The 12,890-nt window shown below is 41.9% G+C and overlaps 1 protein-coding gene across 3 annotated transcripts in view; it reads left to right on the plus strand.

Annotated features, from left to right (window-relative positions):
• Positions 1-281: 281 nt before the first annotated feature.
• The window catches only part of CLSPN (claspin), a gene marked incomplete at both ends in the record, with an annotated part of 37,544 nt that continues 24,935 nt past the window's right edge, over positions 282-12,890 (plus strand). For 2 of the 3 annotated variants that reach the window (XM_082834216.1, XM_082834215.1), the window contains 9 exons: positions 282-305; positions 3,604-3,712; positions 4,237-4,685; positions 5,305-5,466; positions 6,375-6,452; positions 6,785-6,857; positions 7,425-7,533; positions 7,721-8,301; positions 12,496-12,687. In XM_082834216.1, the coding sequence (XP_082690342.1) occupies positions 282-305; positions 3,604-3,712; positions 4,237-4,685; positions 5,305-5,466; positions 6,375-6,452; positions 6,785-6,857; positions 7,425-7,533; positions 7,721-8,301; positions 12,496-12,687 (1,777 nt within the window). The remainder of the gene's footprint in view (positions 306-3,603; positions 3,713-4,236; positions 4,686-5,304; positions 5,467-6,374; positions 6,453-6,784; positions 6,858-7,424; positions 7,534-7,720; positions 8,302-12,495; positions 12,688-12,890) is intronic. The other variant, XM_082834217.1, reaches the window with a different exon arrangement.

A 12,890-nucleotide genomic window follows, 5' to 3' on the forward strand; every position in this document is an offset into this window, starting at 1 on the left:
CTCAGTTGACAAGAGGAACCGCGACCCGCCAACCTAACCCAGATTATATTCAACGGGCCGGCCGAAGGAGCTTCGATTGGTAGGACAGGATGGGGGCGCGGCCTCATGTAGAAAGCCTCCTCTGGATTGGTGCAAATCGTTGAGGGCGGAGCATCCACTCCGGCTGGGCGCGAAAGCTCGAACGCCGCTGCCTGGCAGGAGACTGCGGGAGCAGCTGCGTCCAGGGTGCGGGAAGCGGAGACCTGCTTCTTCCTGAGCGGCGCGCTGCGGAGGCCGGAGTCATGACGGGAGAAGTGGTTTCCGAGGTGAGTTTATGCACTTGCCTCTATCTGAAGCTGCGGAGGCCCGGCGCGGAGGGGTGGGGTGGGGCAGGGGTCGAGCCGGCCGAGTGGGTCGTGGAGGCTGGGAGGACTACAGCTCCCGGCGTGCACTGCGGCGGCTCGGCTTCGCGGCCCTGCGGAGATAAAACCACAGGCCCCGAGTGCTTGGGACCCCGCGGTCGATCCCGGCGCTGGGGTCCCCGCGCCTCGGTCCCCTCGGGGAGGTTGCTCCTGGTCTTTGCGGCGCGCGCAGCCCGCCGCCAGCCTCTGCTCAGCCCGCCCCTTTGGCGCGTTTCCTGCGGCGGGAGCTCTTCCTCCAACTGCGCCCCGAAAAGGAGGAGGACCAGGCCGAACCGGACCGCTAGGGTGAGGGGCAGCATTAACTGTAAATGGACGGCAGGAGTCTTAGAGACTTCGAAATTGGGTCTGGAAGAGGCCTCTGAGGTCATCACACAGGGTCCCAAGAGGTGAAGGTACCAGTCTCGGAGCCTTCCGGGAGGTGACTGGCTGGTCGCTGTCGGAATTGGCGTAGAAACGACATCTGTTTCCAGATCTGTGTTCTTTTCTGGGGCTGAGACTGGAGTGAGACACTCGTCTTGGGAGCAAAATTTAACGGGGCGCTTTAAGATAATTTTTAAAATTAATTTTTATTGAAGTATAGTTGAATTATAATGTGTTAATTACTGCTGTACAGCAAAGTGACTCAGTTATACATATATGTACATTCTTTTCCTTATTCTTTTCTGTTGTGTTTATCACAGGATACTGAATAGAGTTCCCTGTGCTATATAGTAGGACCTTGTGGTTCAAGATAATACTTTAATGCAGTATTTTTAAAAATAAAAATTAATGCAAAAAATTCCATTATTTGATTTTGAACAAAATATCAAACTTTGAAACGAAGACAAGATCCGACCCTGTGTTTGCACTACTCTGTCTCACTCACCTCACACTCATCCTGGCCCTGGTTCAAAATAAACTTTATTTACAAAAGCAAGCAGCTGACCTCATGAGTCATAATTTGTCCGTTTGATTTTTTATTTTAATATTGCACTAAAATATCTTGATTACTGAGTGTTTTGAGACCTTCTAGCCTCACCCTGTTCCTGGCCCTGACTGTCGCTGGTTCTGCTGCAGATTGCCTAGAATACAGTGATTAAGAGTATCACCATGGGGCTTCCCTGGTGGCGCAGTGGTTGGGAATCTGCCTGCCAATGCAGGGGATACGGGTTTGAGCCCTGGTCCGGGAGGATCCCACATGCCACGGAGCAACTAAGCCCGTGTGCCACAACTACTTAGCCTGCGCTCTAGACACCACGAGCCACAACTACTGAGCCCATGCACCACAACTATTGAAGCCCGTGCGCCTGGAGCCTGTGCTCCGCAACAGGAGAGACCGCCGCAGTGAGAAGCCCGCACACCGCAACAAAGAGCAGCCCCTGCTCGCTGCAACTAGAGAAAGACCACGGGCAGCAACGAAGACCCAATGCAGCCAAAAATAAATAAATAAATCTATATATTAAAAAAAAAAAAAAGAGTATCAACATGTATTGAGCTTTGTGGTTACCTGAACTCAGTTTCCATGTCCACAAATAGTCTTACTGCTTTCCATTGTTGGGAGGATCATCAGCATATACATCATGATCCTCAGTGATATTCCTCTGTTTGTGTTATTTTTGGTTATAATTTTAATAATTGTACTAAACATTCAAATCAATTTAATAGTTGTTTGAGAAGCCATTAGGGTGAGGCCTTGTGACCTATTACATTACAGATGTATTTTCCCCCTTATTAATAAGTTGATTCAGAGTTCTATGAACCAAGCTTGGTCACTAACTAGTCAAGTCACCCAACATACCCCCGTCTCCTTAGATTTTTCACTTGTGACTTAAAAAAATTTTGGGGGGGGGGCTGAATTTCAGACATAAACATCGAAAGGCTGTTATAATGAACCCATCACCTAACTTCAGCAATTATCAAATCATGCCAGTCTTGTTTCATTTATACCCCCACCCACTTCCCCCCTTACTGAATTATTGGCAGCAAATTCCACACATATTTCATCCACAGATATTTCATCATGCATCTCTAAAAGGTAAGGGCTTTCCAAAAAAGATAACTACTATATTATTACCATACCTAAAAAATTTAGAATTATTGCTTGATATTAAATAGCTAATCAGTGTTTAGATTTCTTTGACTCATACATATACTTTCAATTTGTTTGAATTAGGATCCGAACATGGCCCCTGCATATTGCAGTCGGTGATATGTGTGTGTGTAAATATCTTTACTCTCTTTATAAGTCCCCCTCCCTCTCTTTTTTCTTGCAATTTACTGTTAAAGAAACCAGAGTTTGTCCTATAGAGTTTCCCACACCTGGATTGCCTCTCTGTGATGTTATTTATCATGTCATTTGGATACACTGAGAAACACTTCACACAGTAAAACGAAATAAGTGCTTGATTCTTTAAATTTATTTACTATAACTCAAAATAAAGAGTTGGTCCTATAATAGCCTTCAAAGGTGAACAATGAATTTTAGTTTGTTTTCTTGTCCAGTAATTCTTTTTTTTTTCTTTTATAAATTATTTTATTTATTTATTTTTGGCCACGTTGGGTCTTCGTTGCTGAGCGCAGGCTTTCTCTAGTTGCTGCGAGCGTTGCAGTGCGTGGGCTTCTCATTGTGGGGTCTTCCCTTTTTGTGGAGCACGAGCTCTAGGGGTGCGGCTTCAGTAGTTGTGGCACATGGGCTAAGTAGTTGTGGCTCTCGGGCTCTAGAGTGCAGGCTCAGTAGTTGTGGCTCACGGGCTTAGTTGCTCTGTGGCATGTGGGATCTTCCTGGACCAGGGATTGAACCCGTGTCCACTGCATTGGCAGGCGGATTCTTAACCACTGCGCCACCAGGGAAGTCCTGTCCAGTAATTCTTTTTTTTTTTGCGGTACGCGGGCCTCTCACTGTTGTGGCCTCTCCCGTTGTGGAGCACAGGCTCCAGACACGCAGGCTCAGCAGCCATGGCTCATGGGCCCAGCTGCTCCGCGGCATGTGGGATCTTCCCGGACTGGGGCACAGACCCGTGTCCCCTGCATCGGTAGGCAGACTCTCCACTGCGCCACCAGGGAAGCCCATGTCCAGTAATTCTTAATGCCATCCTTTTGTTAAACTGCTGTATTGGTTTTTCCTTATTTCAGCCTGATGATCCCGTGACAATTTGTGTATCTTTATGCACTTAGAGCTTTCTGTCACCTGCTGGTTAATACAAATTATATTCTCATTTTCTAGGTTCACCTAGAAATCAATGATTCAAAACTCATTTCACAAGAAGAAGCAGATAGTCCTTCAGACAGTGGACAGGGCAGCTGTGAAATAGTTGGGCTCTTGAGTGAACAAGGTTTGTAACAGTCAGTACTTTTATTTTTAGGAATAGAATGTGGCAGCTTGGGTTGTAAGGGGACTGGATTAATTTCTAATTCTCTGATTTATTAAATTATTAATGCTTAACCTTGTTTGTTCTGTTTATTATAAAAGCAAAATAATAGTGCTTGTACCCTTTTGAAAATAACCATTTCTGTTATATTATTGAATGTATAAAGTGTCTAGAAGATACCATATTGCCTGGTTGAATGCATTCATCCTATAATAAAAGGACTTTTAACACCTGCCAGAAGGATCAGAACAGCTTTACACATTGTAAATATATATAATTACATTTCTTAGTAAGAGATATTTTTCCAGGGAAAGTGGTTTTCAAAATATATTTTTAGATTTGCTTTGCTACAATCAGTTCTTAGTGTTAGTTACATAATTTCACAAGGTGATACATCACTTGGCTAATTGGATATGTTTTTGAGGAGTACGGGGACTAGGAAGAAGGCCAATGACGGTAGACTCTAAAAAAAATTGTGTTTCCTGCAGATTCAGATGAAGAGATATTTATGAGTAAGAAATTGAAAAGCAGGAAGGTGCTACAAGAGAGTGATTCTGAACAAGAGGGCACAAATGCCTCTCCAGAGAAAACTACCTATGACGATATAGAGGAGGAAGATAAGGAGAACTTACATGCTGGAAAAAATGGAAAAGTTAGAAGGATTTACAGAACTCTGGTGAACAGTGATGAGAGTGACATTGAGGAGTCTTTGTGTCAGGAAAATCTTGAAACCCAAGTGACACCTTGCTTAGAGCTGAGTCTCCAACCTGAAAACTCTGTGGATTTTACAGTTGACAGAAAGGTTTCCAAAAAACCCGTACGTGATAAAGAAGGAATTGGAGGAAAAGCAAAAGTAAAATCAAAGCGAAGACTCAAGAAAGAGGAGAGAAAGATGGAGAAAATTAAGCAGCTGAAAAAGAAGGAAACAAAAAAGGAGGTACATTTAAAAGAATAATTTGCTGTTTCTAAGGCAGGTTAATGTTTTAGAAAAAGTTGCTTTCAGGAAAAACAGTTGCTTTTAGTTCTTGAGGTTGTTTCTGCACTCAGGATATACCTTCGAGTTGATTGTCTTGCAATGAGGTATGTGATTTCAAATCCGTTGGTCTCATTCTCCATTTTGGATATGAGAGGACACCTTCCAAATAAATGGGTTTCTGATTTTCTTTGTGAGCACGTGGAGTTATTCTTTGCTGTTTCTGATCTGATGAAAATTAACTTTCATAGGATTTTTCATGCCTCCATCAGTCAAAAGTCTTGTTTGCTAACTGGAAAAACCATCCTCAAATTTTATAAGCTAGTTGCTTAATGAAGTATTTAGTTGACTTTTCAAATACAAATGTACTATTTATTAAGTTAATTTTGGACAATTGTGTAAAATCACAGCATGGACTTCAAAGGATGACTATGGATTAGGAACCAGTGATAATGTTCTAGGATGCCATATACTTGTCTGTTGATGAAGCATGAGCTTTTTCTGTCCTCATGCAAATTGCTATATGGTGTAAAACATTGGATTTGAAAATGATTGGATCTTGCTTTTTCTTTGTGTTACCCAGGAAGATGATGTGAAACAGCTATTTAATGACAGTGGCTGTCTACTTGTGGATAAAGACCTTTTTGAAACTGGGTTGGAGGAGGAAAATAACTCTCCATTAGAAGATGAAGAGTCATTAGAATCAATAAGGGAAGCTGTGAAAAACAAAGTAAAAAAGCACAAGGCAAGTAAAAGATGACTGCGGTTAGAGCTAACCCACTACTTCTAACCTTTGCTTTGTTTTCTGATTTACTGTTGGAACCTTAATTTTTTTTTTTAACTGAAGAAAAAGCACGTGTCAATTGATTTCAGTTTTTCAGCTGTTAATTTTGGAATTATGCAGTACAAGTGATAGACGTGCTACGTTGTTTGGGAGCTAGTATTTTCATTGCCCTAATAAGAATGTTGAGGAAAGTAAGATACTTTTATGTTTTGTAAGAAACAGGTAAAAAAGGGGTCAGAGATGTAAATTTTATAATCTGGTGGCCTCTAGGAAATGAACCTATAGGGTTTCAGGAAGGATATCAAAGAGAAGCATCAGTTGAAGCATCGTTGTCTGGGCTTCCCTGGTGGCGCAGTGGTTGAGAGTCTGCCTGCCGATGCAGGGGACACGGGTTTGTGCCCCGGTCTGGGAAGATCCCACATGCCGCGGAGCGGCTGGGCCCGTGAGCCATGGCCGCTGAGCCTGCGCGTCCGGAGCCTGTGCTCCGCAATGGGAGAGGCCACTACAGTGAGAGGCCCGTGTACTGCTTAAAAAAAAAAAAAAAAAAAAGCATCGTTGTCCTGAGTGTTTGGAAGCATAATCATTCTTCCTGAGATTAGCTTCCTGGAAGTCATTGTCCCTCCTTAGGGAAAGATGTAATAGAGAGGTGTAAGAAATGAGGGCCCAAGCTCCATTGGAGACAACTAATGTGTTTTCTAGGCATTAGAGGATGCTGTGTGTCTAACATTTTATATTTGATAATTATTGATTTAGCATTAATGTAGTGTGATGTGGTGTTGGAGTGCAAAAGCAGTCTTTGCGTAAGCAACATCCTCTTGTGTCAGTTTAATTTTTTTCCCTGGTAATCCATTTGCAATCTTCTCTTTTAGAGAAAGGAACCATCTTTGGAGAGTGAGGTCTATTCATTTGAAGAAGAAACTGAGTTATCAAAAGGCACCACGAGGAAGGTGACATAGAGCCCTATATAGTTGTCATGTTGAGCTCTTTTCCCAGGCGATTGTGGGTTTTTCAGGAGTTTTATTGTGTCTATCGTATTACCCTGATTCCTAGGATATTGCTTTGTGCATAGTAGGGACACAAATATGAATTGGACTGAATTAATTCTATGAGACTTGCAAATAAATGAGCTCCTGAAGTTTATATTGTTTTGATCTTATTAATGCTTACTGTTCCCTCTCCATCCTCTTTTCTTGGAGAGAGCAGACTTTTATGGGATGAATATCTATCAATCTTTCTGGATAATAGCATTAATGTAATCTCACTTTTTGTTTTCTTTAAGGAAAGAAAGGCAGCCAAGTTAAGTAAGGAAGCATTAAAAAAATTGCATAGTGAGACTCAGCGCCTTATTCGAGGTAAAGAAACCTGTATGGTAAACACTGAGGCAAATCACATTATTTCTTTGTAAGCTCAACTTGGATGTTGGGGACTTTCCTTTTTTTTTAACAATCTTAATATGAATGAGATTATAATAATCAAGTTTAGAATTGATCTTGATGAATGGCCATTGTTCTGAAGCCCCTGGAACATTAGTATAAACCGAGAAAATTTCCGGAACTGTAGTGGTGGTAATGAGGGAGTTTTTTAAAGGGTTGTCTATGGCCTAGCTGCATCAGGATCCCTTTTACAAACCTTTCAAATTTATAAATTCTTAGGCCCCACAGAAATTTTGATTCAGTAGGCTCGAAATGGGGTCCAAGAATCTCTATTTTTAAAAAACTTACTGGATCAATTTGATTTCGCAGCTAATTTTAAAAGCCACTGGTCTTCAGGGAATTTTTTTGTAGTTGGAGCCTGCTTTTATTAAAGGCAGGTTTGTTTTCTATTTCTGAGGATGGCTTTGGTTGTTTAGTTAACTGATTGTAAAGTGACATTTCAGAATGTACAGTATATGTATTTGCTTGTTTTGTTCCATTTTCTAGAGGCTGCACTTAATCTTCCATATCATATGCCTGAGAATAAAACTGTTCATGAATTCTTCAAACGTAAACCCCGGCCCACTTGCCAGGGAAATGCCATGGCACTACTGAAGTAAGAAGCTTCTTTCTTTGTGATTATAATTTTCATAAATATTCAGTTCTGAGGCAAACACCTGGTGTAAAGAGTTCAGATTCCTCACTTCCTTAAAATTGATATAAACGATTCATTACGTGCTAAGGGATAAGAATGTTTCATGTTTAGGATAATTTTCAACTCCAGGTTATTTTCCCTTCTCTAGGTCATCTAAGTATCAGGCAAGCCATCACAAAGAAATCACAGACACTGAAAATACAACTGAGATAAATAGTGACCACCATAGCAAAGATTCTGAGCAGACAACAGGTGCAGGATATGAAATGGAAATTAATGCACTCCCTGCAGTTTCAAAGGAACCCCAGATCACTACTGGATCAGATGAGTCTTGCAGTAAGAATTTGACAGGAGGTGAAGAGCTAGAAATTCCTGAGAAACAGGAGCAGAGTGATGCTAGACCTTCACCTGGGGACATCTCGGTGGCACAACAGGAATGCAGCTTCCTTGGGAATAAGGACAGTGAGGAGTATCAGGCTGGAGGGCTTATGGCACCTGAACCTTGTGCCCTGGAGGAAGAAGAAGGCCTGAAAAAAACAGAAGAAGCAGATGAGAAGGTGGAACAGCCCAGCCAGCAAACTAAATCAGCAGCAGTGGTGCCACCTGAAAAAGTGAGGAGGTTCACTGTGGATAGACTGAAGCAACTGGGAGTAGATGTTTTCATTAAGCCTCGGCTGGGTGCTGACAAAGATTCTTTTGTGATACTTGAAGAACCTGAAACCAACAGAGGTAATCCTTTGAATTGTGAGGAGCTTCTCTAGAGTGATTTGTTCTGGCAGCTTTCTAGTATTTGCCACTGTGGAGGACAGGGAATACAGGAGAAACAAATAATCACACATGGTCTTATTCTACAGATGTACCAGATACCAGATAGAAATCATTTAGATACATTTGGCAGGGTATTAGAATGTTCTAAACCTTGTTTAAATGGAAACCTGTTGACAGTCAATGTACAAAGCAGGGTACATTGCTGTTGTTTTATGGTATGACTTTGATAAAAGCATTATTCAGTTTTTCACAGTTAGAAATATCTTGGTTCAGCAAATTGTCTGCAAAACTGAATTTCTTTTCTTTCTTTTCATTCATTCAACAAGTATTAAACTATCCACTGCATGCAAGTTGCTGTAAGGCATACTTGAGATATCTGACGTTTATCCTACACTTAAGGTACTTACGCTCTACCCGGGGAGATAAGCAGTAGGCAAATAACAGCAATACAAGGAAGTGACATTTTCTATCATGAACATGTGTCCCTGATAATTGAAAAAAGTTAAATAACATGGAGAAAAGGGAAGAGTATTCTTTGCTGAAAGAAACATTTAGAGTAAAGAATCATAGTAAAGAGGAGGGATAAGTTTCTTACAATAGATGATTAAAGAATAAGTGGATGTAATTACTTGTTCACTACCTTCCCCTTTATACTTTTAGTAGGGATCTTCTGGCTTGTTCCTTACTCTGTCCCCCGTGCTGCCACAGTGGATGACACATTTTAGGCAGCCATGTTTACTGAATGAATGAAAGAATGAATGAATGATCCTTCAAGAGAGAAATCAAATATTACCTACATTGGGTAGACTTCCTGACTTGTCGGTAAAATTAGGTGTTCCCTCCTCTGCAATGTGATATGATAATTAAGGGCTGAGGCTCTATAGCGAGGTTGGGATCTGAATCTGGATTACACTATTCACTGTTTAAACTTGAGTCTGCTATTTGACCTCTCCAAGGCATCTTTTTTTTTTTTTTTTTTTTTGCGATACGCAGGCCTTTCACTGTTGTGGCCCCTCCTACCGCGGAGCACAGGTTCCGGATGCGCAGGCTCAGCGGCCATGGCCCACGGGCCCAGCCGCTCCGCGGCATGTGGGATCTTCCCAGACCGGGGCACGAACCCGTGTCGCCTGCATCGGCAGGCGGACTCCCAACCACTGCGCCACCAGGGAAGCCCCAAGGCATCTTTTTTAAAAAATGAAATAACGCTATCTGGTTCACAGGGCTTTAGTGAAGATTTGTTGAAATAATGCATACAAGCGGATAGCGTAAAGAAACACTCAAATGGTGGCTGCTTTTTCTATTATCAGTGAAATTATTTACATCAAGACTCTCCTTCATTAACTAACATATGGTTGGCAGGTGCTAGGTCAGCCACAGTATCAGTCTTCGTTGATTGAATGGGTGGACTTTGTGGAAGTGGAGAGAAGGACGTTCTTAGAAGGGACAGAAAGAGCTCTGTGTGGTGCATATTGGGAGGACGTGTAAGTCAGTTTGACCAGAGCAGTTGTGGGGGTGGAAGGGTTTTGTAACAGCTAGCATAACTCTGTTAGCAAAGAAGTGTGGAAATAAGCTGTTGCCTAGAACAGGGAGAGAAAGTTTTGTTGTGTGGGACTAGAAGTTATCTAAATAGTCTCAGACTGAAAGGTGCGGTAGAACTTTTTGAGTACTTACTATCCTAATACTGTGGAATTTTGTTATATGGGACTAGAAGTTTTCTAAACAGTCTCAGACTGAGAAACAGAAAAGGGAAGAAACCTTTTTTTTTTTTGCATACCTACTATATTAGACACTGATAGGTCTTTTTATTAGTTATCTTTCTTAATTTTCGTAGCCCCAGATACTATTTTGCAAATGAAGAGCCTGAGGTTTGGAGAGGTTGGGTAATTTTTCCAACATTGCACTTGGCTTTTACAGGGAACTAGCACAATGCCTGGCTCATAGTAGCCACTTATTTTTAACTCAGAATATGTTTTCCTTCAGAAATAGTATTTGACATGGATATTGGGTTTCCAGATCAGCCTGTTTCATAATATATGAAGTTAGGATCAACATTTATTCATTCATGCAATAAACTTTTATTTAGCATGATGTTCGGTGCTGTGTATGCAAGTAAGATGTAGTCCCTTCTCACGAGGAAATTAAAGCCTAGTAGGAGTAACAGGCAGAAAAGTTGGATGTTAAGTGCTGTGCATACTTTGAGCCTAGAGAAAGAGTTCCTCACAGGGAGTCAGGGAAGCTTCTGAAAGGAGCTCATACCTGAGCTGAGTCCTGAAAGCTGAGTAAGAGATACCAAGGCAGAGAGGTGAGGGAGGGCTTTCTTGGTGGAGGGGACAGAGCTACAAAAGACACAAAGACAAGAGAAAGCTCTGGTTAGCTGAAGTGAAGATTGCAAGGAGGTTGGTGACTAGAGGCCAGATCATGCAGGGCTTTTAGGTGGAGACATGAGCTAGAGCAGAGACTTTTCACTTAGAGAGGAGATGAAAGGTGTTGGGAAAAGACGATGGAGGGAGAGGAGCTTGAACAGGGGTTCTATAGTGAGGAGGGTGGTGGTTGAGTCACGTAGTAAAGGGCAAGGAAAAGGGGTGCTCCAGTGGGTTGGTGGATGAAGAGTTTTGAGGGACCTGGCTTTCTCCAGAAGAATGAAGGCAACTCCTGCCTCACTCTTATTTAAGGTCTTGAGTAATCTTCCTCCCCTTCCACTTCTTTTATTCTCTTGGCACCAGTGATGAGCTGCCTATTTCTGTTCCCTTTCCACTGCCACTCCCTGTTGCTTCCAACTTACTGAAATAATATAAAATGGGATGCAGACTTACAGCTTCTCACCCTACTCTTTGGTTTGCAATGTAAACATGCCCTCCTTTGGGATTGGATTTTTTCTATTAATAAATAATGTTAGAGACTCAGAATAAAAAGGTTTCTTTCCAGTTCTTCTCTTTTTCTACTAAGACGCTCTAGGGAGGGAAAACCCACATCTACATGCTAAGCACAAAACTACTAAAGTATGATTTGAGCGCATTTTAGAAAAAGAGCCAAACTTGGAGTATCTTGGACATTTTATCATGGAAGAGAACGCATGGCATGTGAAAATAGCCAGCATCCCTCAACCCCAAAGGAGCTTTTCTTCCTCTCCTTTCCTTTCCGTCAGCTCTTTTACACCAGATCCCACTATGGTATGACTGACTTGTTAAACAGAGTGAGAGAGGTAACAGCTAGCTGAGGGAGGAAGGAAAGAAAGTTCTGAGCAATAGCAGTGGGGAAGAAGGGAAAGGCCCTGTTGCTATTAGACTACTGAACTCATACTACGTGTGTGTGTGTGTGGGGGGGGGGATTCATAGTCCCGTTTATATACAAGTAGGGCGTGTGGTACAGGGACCACTTCTAACTGGGATTTCCTTTCTGATTGTACTGATTATATCTTTAAAATTTTGATGAAGAAACTTTTCCAGTCCTGCCGCTGACTTACATCACTCATTGCATTGATTGTTATTTTCTTTTTCCATTTTTTAAATTGACCTTACTCGTATTTAGTGAGATTGCTAACAAGCAGTGAAATGTTCAAAGAAGGGAATTTTTTAAAAGGAGACTGAAACCCATGAGAAATTAAGCCCTTGAATAATTGAGGAGTATGGTATTTTTTCTACCAGCTTAATACTTTTTTAAAAAGAAGTGCACATACTTATTTTTATTTTTTTAACATCTTTATTGGAGTGTACTTGCTCTACAATGGTGTGTTAGTTTCTGCTTTATAACAAAGTGATTAGTTTCTGCTTTATAACAAAGTGAATCAGCTATACATATACATATATCCCCATATCTCCTCCCTCTTGTGTCTCCCTCCCACCCTCCGTATCCCACCCCTCTAGGTGGTCACAAAGCACCGAGCTGATCTCCCTGAGGAATTGCACATATTTAGAAACTTCATTGTAAATTTCTACCCTAAAATGAGTTTTGAAGTATATTGAGGAAGTTGCAGCAGTCTGTTAGTTTGGGTTAAGTTATATGAATTGGACACAGGTGTTGGTAGCAAAGGAGATTTTGGTATTTCTCTGTGTGTGTTTTTTTCCCTACAAGTTTGTTGAACTTAAAAAACTCAGCTTGTAATTCTTAACTGGAATCTTAAAGGCAAACTGACATACTGGTTGGCGTTTGGTTTAGAACTGGAAGCCTTGAAGCAGCGTTTCTGGAAGCATGCTAATCCAGCAGCCAAACCCAGGGCTGCTCAGCAGGTGAATGTGAACATCATAGTGAAGGATGTGGGCCCTGATGGAAAGGAAGAGCTCAAGGCAGATACGGTAGCTGTGACTTTGGCAGCTGAGAAGCTGGATGGAGCAAGCCACACAAAACCAGGTATTTGCGGTCATGGGGGTTTCTTTGTTTATTTTTTTGGCTGGGGGCGGGGATGGGTGCCTGGCTCTTTGTACTCTGGCAGGTTTTTATGGCTACTGAAGACCCTATAGTGAGACGTTATAGAATCTTTTTCATTGGAGACTTTAGAGATGGGACAGCAGTACCTCTAGCATGATTCATGTGTGTAGCATTACCTAGTTGTG

The sequence above is a fragment of the Leucopleurus acutus genome, assembly GCF_964270905.1.
Source record: "Leucopleurus acutus genome assembly, chromosome: 2".
In the NCBI taxonomy this organism is placed as follows: domain Eukaryota; kingdom Metazoa; phylum Chordata; class Mammalia; order Artiodactyla; family Delphinidae; genus Leucopleurus; species Leucopleurus acutus.